This window comes from Phyllobates terribilis, unplaced genomic scaffold, assembly GCF_046119375.1.
Source record: "Phyllobates terribilis strain yellow unplaced genomic scaffold, ASM4611937v1 Scaffold_11__3_contigs__length_659146591, whole genome shotgun sequence".
Lineage (NCBI taxonomy): Eukaryota > Metazoa > Chordata > Amphibia > Anura > Dendrobatidae > Phyllobates > Phyllobates terribilis.
This window is the reverse complement of record NW_027362771.1, coordinates 141,510,413-141,528,911: the sequence shown is the minus strand read 5'-3', so window position 1 is coordinate 141,528,911 and position 18,499 is coordinate 141,510,413. Positions and strand designations below refer to the sequence as shown.

General features: G+C 39.7%; 1 protein-coding gene across 1 annotated transcript in view; it reads left to right on the top strand.

Annotated features, from left to right (window-relative positions):
* KITLG (KIT ligand) overlaps nt 1-18,499 on the top strand; it is a 75,521-nt gene that overhangs the window by 22,888 nt on the left and 34,134 nt on the right. Inside the window, exons 2-3 of the mRNA XM_073651637.1 lie at nt 5,246-5,347; nt 16,815-16,877. Coding sequence (XP_073507738.1) covers nt 5,246-5,347; nt 16,815-16,877 — 165 coding nt within the window. The remainder of the gene's footprint in view (nt 1-5,245; nt 5,348-16,814; nt 16,878-18,499) is intronic.

Genomic DNA, 18,499 nt, shown 5'->3' with positions numbered 1-18,499 from the left:
TCCTGGCAGGGGGAGGAGGGAGCAGCTGGGTCAGGAGTTGAAGTGGGGAATGATTTCTGCAGGGAAGAGAGACTTCCTGTTTCTACATAGAGCAGAGAAAAGAGCAGAATTAACTGGGTAGAAAGGCAAAATGAGCAATTGTAAGTACACAGTGCTATATAATATGATGACTGCAATATATTAAAAGGATAAAAACATTGATGGGAGGAGTGTTTCTTTAACTGCAGTACATTTCTGGAATAAGTTATGCACTATATTGGGTAACTTTTCATGAATTGGGCAGGCGAAGTCACTCTGTCCCACCAGTGCTATGCCCACATTGGCTTAACAGGCCGAAGCTGGTGTAAACAATTCCAAAAGTTACAATGTGTTTGTACAATTTCTGAGTTGCTCAAAAAATATTGTGACTTCTTAGGGTGTGAATTCTGGCATAAACAACTTAATAAATCAGCCCCTCCGTTTTAATATCTTCCCATGGTTTAGAAAAACCATATGTTCGAAAATATTGGAGGGACTATGCATAAACAAAAGGAAACCTATTGTTCCTTTTATAGGTTATTATATAATACATAGGTCATACAAACATGAGCAATAGATGACTTATAATTGTCATGTTTCCTCATATGGATTATGGTTGGCTCACTATGTAAAACACATCGGTAGTACTGAGTCAGGTATTTTACATACTTCTTCTCTGCCCATTGTGATGTGCAATTCATTGTAATATTACAGATGAATTACATAATCAAATATTAATGAAAGTTTGAAGATACATTAGAACTATTTCATTTCATATTACAGAAACTTTGTCATGACTTGAGCGCCATTTTTTCATGGTTATAAACTATTAAAACCTTTGCCTGGGCGCATTGTATAAAAACAGAATCAAATGGAATATTTACTATTAGAAGGTATGCCATGGACTTGTTTTTTGTCATTATTTGTTAATCATCTAATTTCCAGAGAACTTTTATTATTATGTAAATAAGGTATCCGAACAGCTGTCAGGCGGCTTGTGTATTACATGGCAGTGTTACTGAAACCATTCACGTTGTTTTCATTGAACTGATCCAGATATGTGGGCCGTGTTAAAATAATACTTCAGATGCAAACTACATTTGCATGGCATTTGCATTAGCAAGCTTAGTGATAACATACTATGCTTTGGAAACGTTTTAGACTTACAGTATATATATTTTTTATATTCTAAAGACTACACAAAGTTTGAAATACAAATCATAATTAAAAAATAATCTGTTTCTTGAGCTTGTTTAGGAATTGACTAGGTCAATTCCAGATGCCCACGATATATGGAAACCCATGTGAAATAAACCAGAATCTGTGTTAGACCTAAGTTTCCTCAAAGTGTCTCTTCTTTTTTAAAAAAAAAAAACTCTGACAGCTTTATAGCCCCTTGGCATTCTCTCAATGAGCTTCATCAGGTAGTCACCTGGAATGACTTTCCACAGTGAGGTCCTAAGCACTTTTGGGCTGCTTCACTATGTGATCCAACTCAACCCAAATCGTCTCAATGGGGGCTGAGGTTGAGTGATTATGGAAACCATGTCCTCTGATGAAGAAATCCATCCCTCTCCTTCTTGATTACATAGCCTGGAGGTGTGTTTTGGGTCATTGTCGTATTGCAACGCAAATGATGATCCCTCTAACTGCAAACCAGATGAGATGGCATATCATTGCAGAAAGCTGTGGTAGCTATACTGGTCAAGTGTGCCATGATTTTAGAATAAATAGCCTTCAGTGTCACTATTAAAGCACCATTACACCTCTCACTCAGTGCATCACGATGGGCACTACACATGTAGAACCAATCCGATCACTCTTTCTGTATCTCAAAGACATGGTGGTTGGGACCAAACATTTCAAATTTTGACTCAGAGTCCTCACCAGTCTTTGTGTTCCCAAACAAATCTCTTTCTTTCCAGTCTTTAGAAGTGGCTTCTTTGCAGTAATTTGACCTGCTTCTTGGAGTCTCCTTTGAACAATTGACATTGAGATGTGTCTACTCCTTGATATTTGTGCTGTCAATTTTCAGTTTTTGAGGCTGGTAACTGATGAACCTATTGTCTGAAGCAGAGGTACCGTACTTTGCGGACTAAAAGATGCAACAGATCATAAGACGCACCACCAATTTTAAGGAAAATAGGAAAAAAAATGTTTTCATCTTGTAGTATGAATGTAGCTTACCGATCGGGGGTGGCGGCAGTGCAGCGGGGTCACAGGAGGCAGGGTCGCCGCTGCAGGAATCCGGCTGCAGAAGTGGGGTGATACTGCGGGCCCTGGGCAGGGGAGACGTGGTGTCCCATCAGAGCAAGGCAGGAGCCATTGATGTCCCGGCGATGGGCTTCAAGAAAATTTCAGCAGGAGCAGAGTCCCCACTTTTCACATTGATCTCACAACAGTGGGCTTTAGGAAAATGGCCGCTGGAGGCAGCACATGCTCAGATTGAGATCTCTGCTTGTCATTGAGCCGAGATCTAAGCTTGTGCATGCTGGTTAATAGCGTTATTTCTGGTGACAGGTTCCCTTCAAATTAAAGTACCTCTCCAGCATTTCTTTTTAATTTCAGCACTGGAGTGGTATCACAAATCCATGTTCCCTGCCCCATGTAATATATTTACCATCCGCCATCTTCTCCTCCTTTCGGTACTGCTCTGGTCCCATTCCACCATCTTGAAACCACAACTTCTGACAGGCTGGAAGCCAGAGCTAACTGTCACAACAAAATCTCAACGTAAGTCTTGAGAGCCTCGTTGTAGCCTCCTTCTGGCTGTCATAGACTTAAATTGAGAAGTGACCTCTGGCTCAGCAAAAACTGGAGCGATCCAGCAGGTCACAAACTACAGAAGTCCCGAGCGGGGCCAAGGAAAGAAAAGACGTTGGCTGGCAAAAATATTGCTGGGGCAGAATACATGCATTAGTGACATCACTACAGCAGTAAAAATCAAAAACAATTGCTGGAGTGGTTATTTAATAGATAGCTTTGTTATTCAATAACGGTCTGGGGAGAAATTTGGAAATGTGCACTAATTCTAAGCAACCTGTATGTACACATTTGGAAAACTTGGCATGGATTCCATGCAGTGCAAATGTATACGACAAAACTGTCACCTAAAGTATACATGTATCCTAAGTCAGACATGTATTGTTTCTTACTAAGAGATATTAACTTTAATGACAATACAACATGTGAAATGTTGCAACACCCAATAAACTAAAATACTGTATATAAGGAGGCATGCAGGGGAATCTGTAAAACTGTCAAAAAACATAATTTCACTGCTGAAATATGATCACCTAGGCTTTATAGGTCCAGAGCTGGTGGCTGACAGAGTCTGATGACATAATTTCCAGTTTTTATTCAGTCATCTGCAGTGTTGCTATGGAGGGATGGCTTGCATTCGAATGACCTGTATGGCAATGCTTACATCTAATGTGTATTAATTAGTGGTTATTACTTATGTCTATATGTGAACCTACCTCTGCCACAATATCGCTAGCACTGTTCACATCTGACATCTCCTCATCTACCAGTGACATTATTGAAAGACCGGAGAGGGTCAAAATGTTTTCTCTTTTCCATTCAACTTCTCGTCTATTGGCATCTCCTGTGAATTCTGTACCGCACGGGATGTTGTTTGGACACTTTGAGCTACACAATTGAGTCTGCAGTATGAGTGGGTGGATCAATTCTTGGGACTCTAGTCCATCAGCCAGGTCAGTAGTCTGTGGATGGGAGACTCTCAAACCTCTTTACCTTCCATCATCCCCAACACCACAATGATGACATTGAAGCAGCCTGGTAAATAACAAGCTGTGCCAGGGATTCTGGAAGGTAAGAGATTTGCCAGCCTCCCATTCAGTGGCCAGAGACTACTGGCATGGCCACTAGACCAGAGTCTCTCGAATCGACCACCCATCTTTAATGTACAGTCAATTTTTCTGGTTTGTGTGAACATCATTTGTGATTGTCTTCAAGAATAAATATACTGTAATAAAAATCTTTTCTTTTGTAGTAAGGCCTTTTATGAATGTATTCCGGTTGACCTCCTTGAACTTTGCCATGTAGAATAATGAATATAATCTGATGTGAACATACCATTGGTGCTACTTCTTTGACCCCTCTATGGCTGCACAAGTAAGGGGACCCACTTCCATATCCAAGGAAGCTGGAGTTGTATACTATAACGAGCTATTGGACTGCAAAAGGGTCTACTTTTCTTGCACAGGGCCCTCTTCTGGCTATGTCCGCTCTTGAATATAGTTGTGAACAGAGTTAGGGCACAAACTTTCGAGCTGTGGTTTTGTTACAGATATTTGAAGGAAACAAGAATACCTTTGATAATGTTTCCCTTTGCCAATCAATAATGCCTCAAAATAGCACCTTGTATAGCTTAAATGCATTTTCTAAAAAGAGTAAAAGAAGTCTACCTGTAATTAGTAACCTGTCAGCAGTAAAAATAAGTTCCTTTTGTCAGCCAGGCCAGAGCGGTCACGTCTACATTGTGCAAGTTAGCAGCTGGACAGACACTTCTGCATACCCTGTTCCAACCAGAGACAAAGTATTTCCTCCAGGCCGTTCTATCTTCATTCTGCTGCAAGCCACATTCATTCATACATAGTAAACCATTCCTCCCAAAGATAAGACACTCCGCAGTCTTTCATCTGGCTAATTCAAGAAAATTGTGGATTAAACGTCATTTTGTGGTTTCAACCCGAAAAGCGCATTAATAAGAATCACAGGACATTCGCTAAAGGCCATTCAGTAGATGCTGTTCTTGGGATTAATTATCTCTTATCCAGTGGAGGTCTTTGAATTAGATTTTATGTTTCAAGTATTCATAAATGCATCAATTATTCACAGTCATCACATGTTGTAATAAAATAAGGATTGTTTAGATCATGTGATTACAGAAATGCACTTATATTGGGCATGTGGTATAAAATGTATATATAGCAGTGATAGACTTTAGAAGCTAATTCAATGTTTTTAGATTGAAAATAGGAGTTTTATAGTCAATGGCAGAAATCTATCCAAAAGGTTAATTTTTAGTTGGTAATGTCCCGCATCTTAGGAATCATCTTATATTTGAATATCAACATATTTGTTGACAATATTGCTGGAATATTTGTTGAAGACCACTTTTTGTTTAGGGTGTTTTTTTTTTAACTACACCACCTTTATTGTGTTATCCTAAGGGCTCACAATGATCTCTGTTTTCTTTCAGACTTGGATTATCACATGTATTTATCTTCAACTATTTTTTGTATGCTTTGGAAGCCCGTGCACAAATCCTCTGACTGATGCTGTGCATGACATTGAAAAACTGGTAAGACAAATAAGTTTCCATTTCATTATTCTATAAGAATATTTAGAAATTTATGACATTGGATTTCATGGAAAAATAAAGTTATAACATTGTCTTCTACATTTTGGAAGACCTCCTGGGCACCATTTATAAAAATAAGGTAGTAAAAGGATGTCAGTAGGTTATGGGCAACCAATCCAGTTCCAAATTTTTAACTGTAAGTTAGAAAATGAAATCAATGATCTTATTGCTTGGTATAGACAACATGTCTCTAGTAGTTTTTCTACAATGCAATTTGGTACAGTTTGTATAGATCGAGATGGCTGTCAGCTGAATAATTGTTCAACCGACAGCCATTTAATATGTATGGCCAACTTAAAGAAGTTGTCCTATACTTGGAAAACCCACTCTCATACCCCACGCTTGTCGACGATAATATAAAGCTTATACTCCCCTCCAGCGCCGTTCCAGCTGTGTCGGCAATTGCGTTGCCGGCTCTCGTGCGGTTATGACACTTGAACCTGGCTCTCAATCAGCTCTGTCGTCACTGGCCCCACCTTTGGACAAATTGAACACAAAGAGAAAGTCAGGGCTGCAACTGATCTCACTTCCTCTTGATGTTTGATTTGTACAAAGGTGGAGACAGTGACGCCAGCGCTAACTGGGCGCCAGCCTCATGTGTCATAACAACCGCACGAGATCCTCAGGAACTTGAATGCCGACATCGCTGGAACGGCGCCGGCACGGGAGGCGAGTATAAGCTCCAAACTTTTAGATCAAAAAGGGGTTGTCTTAGTAGTGGACAACCCTTTTTAAGTGGTTGTTTAGAGGAATACTCAAATTAACAGACATTGTATGTAAGACAGCTTAAAGGTCTGGCATGCCATAGACAGCCATTTAACATGAGATCAGCTAATCACTGTGAGTCCTGCTCCTGCGACGTGCAGACCGCTCATCATATGTAGCTCTCTGGCTCAGAGTCTTGAGTGAGGGACTCCTAGCTTTGACATGGATTAGCACCAACAGTATTTATGGGATATCCATTTCAGCTATTGTGGATGAAATTACTAAATGTGGCCCACATTACAACTTTAAAAGTACTGTCAAACTACTGTGAATTCCTATCATTTTTATCAAGTTTCTGTACCACAAGCTTTTACTTTTGTTTTTCTTTAATCCAAAATGACCTCCATTTCTATAATTAATGCAAAATGAGTTGAATCTTAGAAGTTGAATAAAAGGACCTGCTGCTTTGTCATCAGTATAGCGGCAGGCTACACTGACTTGAATAAACAAGTGTAGCACCCTGAGGACTCGGCTGCTACAGAGGTATTACACCTCAAGCCAGAGGTGTGGTATTCCACTCCCGGGTAAGGATGGAGTGTGGGACTGAGCTCAGATAGCTGCATACACTACACACATCCCATTTCCGGGGGACAGACCGACGGTACTCCCACCAGTATATGTGCAGGTACGACAGTGTCTGTCCCTGGCTGGAGTGGGAGGGGGGTGGAACATCCCAGTAGTGTAGGGGCAGATAGGGGGAGCAGTCTGGGTAAGGCTAGGAGCTGATTGGGTGCTGGTCACCTGAGCTCACACATAGAGGGAGTATATAAGGTGGGCACCATCTTAGATCAGGGTCAGTCTTCTGTAGAGGGTCAGTCAGTCCTGAGAGAGGTCCAGGAGCGCCTGCAGAGAGAAGAGAGAGAGGAGAAGAGAAGGACCCAGAGGGGGAGAAGAAGGAACCCCAAGAACCCAGTATACAACCAGAAGGGTGAAGGGTTGGCACGCAAGGGAACCGGATCCCAAATTAGTGGAGGAGAGAAACTACCCTCAACTAAGAACCGGAGGCTGCGACATTACATGTGGAGCAGCCCCTCACCAAGTCCACTAAGAAGGCACACCGAGCATAGGGTCAGGGAAGCCAAAGAAGGTTCACCCAACAGGAGACCCGAGGGAGCCGGACATAAGTGGACCCCTGGTGGGAACGGCCAGTAGAGAGGACAGTCAGAAAGGGAGCTCAGGACCACGCTCCAGAATTGCTTGGGGGTTGGCCGAGTCCAGGACCTGGTGGACGCAGCACGGCTCGGGCGGTCACTCAAGGCCAGAGTGACCAACAGAACAGCAGTAAGTAAAAACCCTGAACTGCACAGCCCGACTCTGAGTCTTCTTACCATCCACACTGCACCACCACTACCACCATCCTCTACACCTGACCCCCTGAGGCTATACCCCTCCCGTTGGGGGTTATACTACCACAGCTGCACATATACCACCAGCCTCAGCGGACCCTGCTGCAGCGGCGGCCTTTTGACCGCAAATCAACGGGTGGCGTAGTCGACACTAAGAACAACTAATAACATCTGTAAAGACTGCCACACACTGAGTTTGACACCCTGGGCACGGACCGGGTCGCCGCCACTCGGAGACTACAACCCCCATCAGATCCGGCTCCGGGTAATCCCCAAACAGCAATGGCCCAGGGGGCGCGTCACAAGAACATCAAAGAGCATACAAATCTGTCATGTCATGTTGATCTACACCAGCAATACAGTTCTAATATTGCACAAAAATATTCCAACGTGCTTAAATCAAAGACCAAAACATGTTGTAAATGCTTACGTGTGTATGTATAATAAATATATTTTTCGTATCGATGTGTTTAAGATATTTGTTGTAAGTGACAATTTGTATTCTTCATGCACCAAAGTAAATTACTGTCTAAAACTCATCAACTATGTGCATTTCTACTACCAAAGCTTAAATGCTGTCTTAAAATACCATATTTTCTGCTCAATCCATCAACTGTCACCCATGTGCTTAGAACAGCACTTGAGTTTCTTAAACTGTAAGATGAAAGAAGTAAAAACATATTAGTCTTTTATCAAATGATCTTCTTGGCTTTGGGTCTTAATGTTATCATGATGGGTATAAGAAATCCATTTTAAAATGGATCACAACGAATCCTACTGAATGTTATTGACTTATAATGGGATCTGAAACCTGTTATTTTTTTATAATTTTTATTCTTACATGCATGTATTTGGGGCTTAAAATAATTTTTGTAATTGGTTTTCATTAAAAGCTGTCTTGCTGGTGGCTGAATGGATTAACTAAGAATTTGACAGTTCAGTGGGAGACTTTCTAATGGTTATTTGTCTTTTGTTTTGACTTTTTGAGCTGCTAAAGTCCGCTTGAAAGTGGAATATGTATTGGTAAGAAAAGAAAAATAGAGTATTGGGAAGAATAAAATAGTGTTTTCTGTTTGTTAGGTTTTACCAGAAATAATAAGAACACTCTCTTTTCTAGAAAACGTGTGATCTATAATTATGACGGATGACATAGGCAACTACCATAGGCCAGTTGCCGCTTTTCTTTAATTTCCTGGCTTGTTTTCATATTGTTTGATTAAAATGGATATCTTAGCAGCACATTTTTCCATATCTTTGGACTTACCAAGAATAATTTCCATGTGTTTGTACTTGATGTAATTTGATATTGTTGCACTCTATATAATCCTTAAAGGGAAATTTATGAACTAAACTATCCTTGACTTATTTTATGGCTGTTTGCACTTACCTTGAGTAAAACAAAATTGTTACAATTTTTTTTCAATTTTTTTTGTGCTAAAAACAGATGTGTGGATCAAACATCACTCCTGATTTCCTTCGATGCAGGTGTTGCTGTTTTACTTTTCGCTCCATTTTATTGTTGTATGGTCCTGCTTATTGGTACTGTTTTTTTTACGAGCATTCATGTGCAGTGTTGGCTCGGATTTTCTTTGTAACCTGGACCTTTGGCAAAGTCATTGGTTTTCCTTTATATATAATCTGAGACTCCATAGTGTGCGTGCAATTTGTCAGGTCGTAAATCATGTTTCTTTCTATTGTTAAAATTGATCTACGTCCAATAAATAATGGATTGGACACACGTCAGCCTGAGTATTTGCTGTAGAACATTAGTTTTGCAAGGATGGCAGACAGTTGTTGCAAACAGTTGGTGTTGCAACATTTGTATGACTAATTTAGCACCATTTTAATGTCACGTATCCTTTATGCACCTACATCCAGTATAAATAGTGCATTGGTTTACATTAATCATAACCACCAGACCATGTTCCCCTTCATCATGCGCCTCATGACAGGTATTACTAATGTGTAATAAATCATAGCGGCCCTCAGATCAGTAACCATAGATCAAATTATTGTGTACAAATTTAACAGTTTTACTGATATGTAGAAAGTTATGATATTGGCCTGAACTTTGCTAGCAGTTGTTAGGTGCTTTTGTTGTCCTTTAAAAAGATATGGGAAATACAGTGTGAAGTCTCTTCATGGTTGTATTGCCATGTAGTGGAACAGATGTGTGAACAGCAGGGTTTTTTTTTCTTTAAAGCCTGAGGTTAATGACCAATGTTTGGAAATTCCTACTAAAATTCTATCACACTATCAATGGATTTGTAGAAGTACATGCATAGATGTATTTGCAGATTTAAAGAAGGTAGATATTTGATAGTAAACATATTGTTTTCATTTTCCATCCTAAATTGGGCCTGATACCCCACTTGAGCAGTTGGTGGATAAAGACCCCATTCAAACATTTTATAGTTGTAATGATTTAATCCTGCATCTCCATCTGTTGCATTAAAGGGGTGGTTCGAAACTAACATTTAATTTAATCTTAAATGTCTATTTAATGTCCTAATGTAATCTCTTTTCTAATTTTCTTTATTTAAAAAGTTCCTATTATTCATTCACAACTAGAACTGCTATATATATATATATATAAATATATATATATATATATTATTTTTACTTACTTCCTGTTTAATGGCACTTTGTTTTAGAATTGCAATGCATGCTGGGATACTCAACCAAGACTTCATCAGAGCGCAGAGGCTGCAGTCACTGCCACAGCCTCTGCCCCCACTCTGAAATAATGCATCACTGGTCACGCCTGTTTCAGGGGCTGGGCTAGTCCCTGCTCTACTGAGCATGTGTCGGTTGTCAATTCTGTCGTATGCTCAGCAGGATCTTGTCTATGTGCAATATTCTTTTTAATGCACAGTGACAGTGCACTCCCCGCTGATGTCACGTCAAGTGAGGCGTGACTCAGCTCTGGGGTCACCGCGGTGGCTGCTGGGTTGTGGGCGGGGTTACCCTGCGCGTCACACCTAACATCTACCTCGCAATTTCCCAATGAATGAGGAGAGGGAGAGTGCGTGGTGGATGCTGGGTGTGATGCGCGGGGTAATCCCACCCACAGCCCAGTAGCCACCGTGGAACGCAGAGCTGAGTCACACCCGGCTGCCGCCGGAACTTAACGTGACATCAGCGGATGTCAGAGCCGGCTGCAGCCGGGGGTCACGTAATGCCTGTGAGTGGCCAGTGATAGCGCCACTCACAGGCAATAAGGACCGCAGCGCAAGGTATTTACAAAGAAACTTACTTTCATCATAAAAATACATTGGGGCATTATCAATAATACTGGTCAACCCCTTTAAAATAAATGTTAGTTTCGGACCACCATTTTAATTAAAGGCATTTAATTCAGGAAATATGAGGAGATACATCTTCTAGGGTTTCCAGATAACTCAAAGTAGACAAATATGGTGCCAGTTTTGTGGATTTCAATAAGTTTTTAGACCTATGGTGGTTTTATAATATTTTAATAGTGAAGTAATAGGATTTATTTTGAAGTGAATCTGTCAGCTTCATATGCTATATTATAGATACATGGCAAAATGGCACAAAAAAATGATGTACATCTTGGCTTCTAGGACACCTGAAGAAATATACCCAACACATGAGTTTTCTCATATCAGCCTTCAACACATGAGTTGGGTCAGGGAGACTGCACTCCCTCTGTAGTCATTGTGGCCTGTTTTGGCCTCCCTTACATATTAGACAATTGCTAGTTGCATCGGTGAAATGAACGATCGGTCACTTCAAACTATGCCTGGCTGATCGTTCATTATTGTTCAAAACACTGATCGGCTGCATTGGATATTTTTGGATGTTTATTAGAACTGGCTGCAACATTCGATGAAAAAATATCCAAGATTGCTTATACAGTGTTTCTTTTTTTTATTTTCTGACTAACAGTTGTTTCCCAGTTTAGGGAGGGATTTTATTTATCAAAGAAATGGTTGTGATTGGATGTAATAAAAGGGGAAATTAGTGATTATCATCATGTCCTTTCAACGCTTTAAGGAGCCAAATGACCAACTTTTTTTGGGGGTGTGTTTGTGTGCTTTTTTGTATACTAGATGTATGGACCTGTAACTGTAAAATACAGCATTTTATGATCACAGATCCACTTTAAATGCACAGTCACCTGCAGATGCATACATGCCAAACTTTCCTGATTCTTTAACTCATGACCTCTAGTACCCCACAAGGGTTTATCAAGAAAATGGAAGACTTTGGAATTGTAATCAGCTGAGTAAGTTATTCTCAGGCAGAAGAGGCTTTCACTGTCAGATAACCCATTCTTGAAATGAATGCTATTTGTTTTATCGGTTGATAGGGAGGGTCTTAATTAAGGGATGTGGCCTTATCTTTTTTTGATTGTGCATATGCATTAGTTTAGTTTCTAAACTACCAGGAAGCAATGATAAGGTGAACATAAAGTTACAAAAGCATGACACTTATTTCTAGTAATTGATGTGCTACATTCTCAGAAATATTTACTTAGGATTCTAAGAGGCTACCTCCACTCTATATAGATGACAGTAGAACTGTGAACGTTGCATAAGACCTCTTTGAATACACAGCTACTAAAAGTTACCTGGGCATGAAAATCATTTGCCTTGTTTGTTGAATAAATATGGTTTGGAACGGTTTGTTTGCCTCAATTCTAAAGCTTTGCCAGCTTCTTTAAAAAAAAATGGCATAGCAAGCACAAACTCATAATGATGGTAGTGGAGCCAAAGCCTTAATCCTGAAAGTTGGCTCCCTTCTCTAACTGTCATGAATGGACGGTGTTAAATAACCGTTGCTCAAACTGGTTCATTATATGCTGAGCTGACATTAAGTACTAAACCAAACATTTTTCTTTTTTTAATTTTTTACAAAAATCTAATCAATACAGTCATCCAGGTTTGTCCCTTTAAGGCTTTGTTCACACATCATGTTTTTTTCAGGGTTTTTTCATGCAGTTTTTTATGCAAATTTTCAGCTGCCTTTTGCAGTACCAGTAAAGTCTATAAGAAACCAGAATTCTCTATTAACACATCGTGGTTTTTATGGAAAATAGAGCATGTCACTTCTTTCAGCGTTTTTTCACCCATAGAAAGTAATGGGTGCTGAAAAAAACGCATCAAAATTTGTTTTAGCGTTTTTGATGCCAAAATAGAAGGGGGTTCTTTTTTTTTCACAGAACTTTATGTACAAGCATAAAAAGAGACAGAAGGACAGTGAAAAAAAAAAACGCTGAAAAAACGCATCAAAAAAGCACCAAAACTGCAAGAAAAATCCTGAACAAAATGCCCTTGAAGATCAGGTTTTGCTGCAGAAAATTGACGCCAAAAAAAACATGATGTGTGAACATAGCCTAAGGGTTCGCTCACACTAGCATATAAAAAATCAGTCCCATTCTTATCCACAAAAGTGGTACGAGCATAACGTTCATTCATCGAGTGAAATGAGTTTTAAACTTGCTTAAAAATCCTTTTTCTCTAAAGCATATCGTCCTGTGAAAACAAGTCTATAATTAATTGTTCTGTGTGCTTTGGAAGTGCTGTCAGCCTGTCCAAACAGGCTATTAAGTGACTGACCTTTAGCTGCTATGTAGCAAATTGGTGATCATTTTTTGAATACAAGTTTATGGGAAAAATCAGCACATAAGACTCAGCACATCTGCAAGAGAAATTGACAGATGTCAAACACGCACCGCAGGTCAGTTTGCGCTGAGTAAAAAAGAAGCACAGTGGGTATGACATTTCTATAAATCCCATCCACTTTGGCTCTGAAAGATGCTGCGTTTTTAAAGCAGTGAAAATGCACAGCGTCAAGAACTCACCATAAGCTCATTGTGGGCTCAGAGTCTTAGGGTATGTGTGCACGATCAGGATTTGCTTGCAGAAATTTCTGCAGCGTTTCTGCAAGGTTCTGCACCTCTTGGCATCAAAAACGAGGCCGAACTTTTGCGGGTTTTTGATGCGGTTTTTTTTTTGCATTTTCATGTGTTTTTAGTGCGTTTTTGCCTGCAGATTTGCCATGCTCTTTTTCCAGTGCATTGTATAGGAAAAATGCGGACAAATCGACACAAAGAATGGACATGCTGCTTATTTAAACACACATGAAATCCTGTCAGGAAAATTCCTGATCATGTGCGCAGATCTTCCAAATTCTCATAGAAAATGGTGGGATAAGGTTTGCATTGCATTTTTGGGGCCAATTCCGCACGGATTTATCGCATCAAAAACTCATAACAAACTCACCGACTGCACATATACTTTGAAACACAAGCATGTTGGCTCTTAGCTTTTTTTTGCATGTGACTAGTTACTTTATTTTTCCATAACACCTCCACCCCACTCCACCCATAGACAAAACATGCCGGATTACCTGACAAACACAGGAAATCCCCCTTGTGTTGTGGCTGTCTAACAGCTGTGAAACATGCGGCCGCAGGGACTCGAACATGTCACTCGAGCACCCGCGATACTCGGTGCATCTCCGGGCACCCTCTGCAAACTCGAGTAACGAGCACTTGTGCTCATCACTAGCCAGGAGTAGAGCAGAGATGCGTGTGATTAGTAACACTTCTTTAGCTTTCCTCTTATAGCAGACAGTGTTGGGAGAGTGATACATCACAGCTGACAGCGTTGTGAAAACTGTTAGCAGCAGACATGTTTGTAGTGAGATAAAGCTCTGTTGTACTACTCCTCCCCCCTCACTGACTGCCCTGAGATGAAAGTTGAAAGGTGTATGTAAGCACTGACTCCTCTGCTCTACTCTCAGCTCTTTGTAATCACACATAGCTCTGCCTGTTCTAAACTATTGTGACAGCATGTTCTTTTTTACCCCTGTATGTTGCTACCTGCTTATGATTGGTCAACTTCATGCAGAGGAAGAAGTACACGCCCCCCAGAGACAATCTATGGTGACAACCAGTTTAACCTAAACTTTACAAGCTAATATCTCTGCAACAGAGAAGAGAAATTAAAAAATAAAAACTATGTTGTTTTTTTTACCTAGTCTCTGCAGCCACTATTCCATGAGGTGGCCAGCTTAGCATTCTCAAACTAGTAAGAGGTCATCTTTAAAAGTGCAATTTTATATGGCCATAATGTCCTCAACATTAACATGCTTGTTAGTAATATGAAAACAATTGTGAATTCTTATAATCTTACAGCAGCCATTCAGCTTGGAAAACTGTAACACTATACTGTATATCAGCAGGTGATTGATTTACATTAGTGTTAATTGAGTATGGCCATGCTTCTCTACAGTCATACTCTTTCATGCTATTGTTCAGCCTAATTTAGCTAGCTCAAAAATGAAATCTGATATAAATCACTTAACCCCTGTAGTTTGACCTGTGTGTTTTTTACTTTGGGGCTAATTCTGCTATACATGCTCAAAATATTTCCATTTGTACAGGGCTCTGCAATATGCAGGTGGTTAATCTGTATATGATGGAGATGGCCAGAAAGGCAATATACCCACCATATTTGCATATGTTTTTTGGTACAAAACCAGGAAGGCTAATTGTGTGAATGACCGCTTTCTTTCTACTCCAATTATTTCTGGTCATATAATGATAATCACTCCATCTAATGACATTTAGCAAAAACATAATTGAAATTAATCAGTAATGTTAAAGTGATATTACATGGTTGCGGTTTAATGGCTTGTACAGTATGTAAATTACAATTAATTTCCAGACCTGCAAGTATAGCTGCAGCCCTGCAATTAACAATAATTCACTCAGATGTACGTGTAATAGCACCCTTAAAGGGGAGCTGTCAGTAGGATCAACCATCCAATGCCGTCTATATGGGCATGTAGGTGATGGGAAGCTGAATAAAATGATGCCTTGAAGTCTGCCATCCGATGTCATATTCAAGAGAAATCCACATTTTTCTTTAATATGTAAATGAGCTGTTAAGATCTATGGGACGGACATAGATCCCCCCGAGAATCTGTCTCCAAAGCTTAATTTTAAATGAAATAAGGCATGAACAGTGTGAGACATGTAATGACTGACTGACTACTATCCTGAGCTACATGTACCACACTGGCAATGCCCACCTTTCATTTAAAGTAAGCTCTGAAGGCAGATTAAGATACTTTGACTTAAACTGCATTTACACTGAAAAATAATGATGAACAAGCATTTTTAAGAGTGAATGGATAAATAAAGGTTCAGACAATTTTACCTCCTTCAGTTTTTCAAAACGGTTAAAAAAAACGAATCCAGCACAGAAGAAATGCAGATGATACATGGGGAACAAGAGCTGTTTCTCATTGATGTACCATAGACATGGACCTGTGAACATAGCCTTAATGTGGGTGTTTTCAAATGCCATTTTAGTGCAGCTTTTGAACCAAAAGTACATGACAAAAACATCAAAACCAGCATCTTCAATCTTATTTCAATGGGTATTTCCACCTTCTATATTTATGGCATATTCATGGGATATGCCATAAATGTATAGAGTGTGTTGATCCCACTAATGTGACTGGCATTTATGAAGAATAGGGCCACACACTTCGCTGTCAATGGAAAGGTGGTGGTTCTTATCCATTTATATCGAATTCTGACCACTTCACCACTAAAAGTAGCAAGCAAGTTTTTTTCATTGTTAGGACCCCCATCTACTTTATATATTATTAATGAATATCCTGTAGAAATGCCATAAATGTATGAAAATGAGAATACTGCTCTAAGAAGACAAAAACTGTATGTGGAAAAGTAACCTAAATATCTGTCAGCAAATGAGCCTTGATATGTTAAGGGGAACCGGTCATGTAAAAAAATAATGCTATTAGCTAGCAGAAATAAGGTTAATATACAGGTCATTAGTGATCTGAAGCTGCCCGGCGCTTGCACTGAGAGCTCCACTGCCAGGAGGAAATTAACTTTATTCCCCAAGGCAGTCTCTGGCTTTTAGTCGTAGCGACCGGCACAACTACATAGTGTGCAGTGGCTGTAACCGCGCACCGACACTGACTGCCGGCTCAGCATTTTTGTGATTCAGCTTGCTTTCTTAACAGTATTATTTTTACTAGACAACAAAGGACTAGTAGAATGTGTTGCAGTGAAACTGTGTACTGGCTAATGTGTAAAAGGTTTAATCAGGACATTATAGAAAATATTTCTTATAAATAAATCATAACTGCAAAATGTATATCAAATAGCTATTGGCAACATCTAAAAAGAATTGTGAATGTATAAGAACTGATGCAGCAACCTCAAACTACCGAGATTGCAGAATGTATCAAATGCGCCTAACTTTTTTTCTATTTTTCATATGAAGGTTGGAAATCTCCCTAGTGATTACAAAATGCAACTGAAACGAGTCCCAGCAAAGGATCACCTGGTAAGAATACCTGTCTGTGTTGTAAATGCTGAGCAGTATGAAAAATGTGACTGTTTGGCTTATTTAGGTACAAGTAGGGTATATTTATTCTTGAACACCCTTTTACGCTTTCTGAGCAGTTTTTCACTCTGGCCAGTATATAAATAGAGGTTCCTGAATGGGGACCACCATTGCTTAGCCTAAATATGTTGCCTAAATATGTTGGGCAGGGGTTGTTTAGACATACCTCATACTCTCCACTTTTTGATAGCTTCCCTACTTGGAATAAAAAAAGGATATTTAAGGGGCAAACAAAGTGCATTTTCATCAAAAAATAGTAAAAAATAATAAGTTATGGGCGGCACGGTGGCACAGTGGTTAGCACTGCAGCCTTGCAGCGCTGGGGTCCTGGGTTCAAATCCCACCAAGGACAACATCTGCAAGGAGTTTGTATGTTCTCCCCATGTTTGTGAGGGTTTCCTCCGGGTTCTCCGGTTTCCTCCCACACTCCAAAGACATACTGATAGGGAATCTAGATTATGAGCCCCGATGGGGACAGCAACAATAATGTATGTAAAAGCGCTGCAGAATATGTTAGCGCTATATAAAAATTATTATATATACCAAAAGGTGGCTACTTTGAAGAACCTAGAATATAAGACATATTTTCAGTTGTTTCACACTTTTCTGTTAAGTATATAATTTCACATGTGTTAATTCATAGTTTTGATGCCTTCAGTGTGAATGTACAATTTTCATAGTCATGAAAATGCAGAAAAATCTTTAAATGAGAAGGTGTGTCCAAACTTTTGGTCTGTACTGTATATAGTCATGACCAAAAGTGTTGGCACCATTGAAATTGTTACAGAAAACGAAGTATTTCTCCCAGAAAATTATTGTAATTACACATATTTGATATATACATGTTTATTTCCTTTGTATGTGTTGGAACAACACAAAAAAAAGAGAAAAAATGGCAAATTGGACATAATTTCACCAATAAAACAAAAATGGCCAGGACAAAATTGTTGGCACCCTCAACTTAATATTTGGTTGCACACCATTTGGAATAAATAACTGAAATCAATCGCTTCTTATACCCATCAACAAGCTTCTTATACCTCTCAACTGAAATTTTGGACCTCTCTTCTTTTGCAAACTGCTCGAGGTCTCTCATATTTGAAGGGTACGTTCTCCCAACAGCAATTTTAAGATCTCTCCACAGCTGTTCAGTGGGATTTAGACTCATTGCTGGCCACTTCAGAACTTTCCAGCACTTGTTTCCATCCATTTCTGGGAGCTTCTGGAAGTATCTTTGGGGTCATTGTCCTGCTGAGAGACCCATGACCTAGGGCGCAAACCCAGCTTTCTGACACTGGTACTACATTGCGACCCAATATCATTTGGTAATCTTTAGATTTCATGATGCCTTGAACACAGTCAAGGCACCCAGAGATAGAGGCAGCAAAACAGCCCCAAAACATCTTTGAAACTCCATGATATTTGACTGCAGATACGTTTTCTTTTCTTTGTGGGCCTCATTCCATTTTTGGTAAATAGAATAATATGCTTTACCAAACAGCTCTATCTTGGTCTCATTTGTCCACAAGACACTTTCTCAGAAAGATTTTGGTTTACTCATG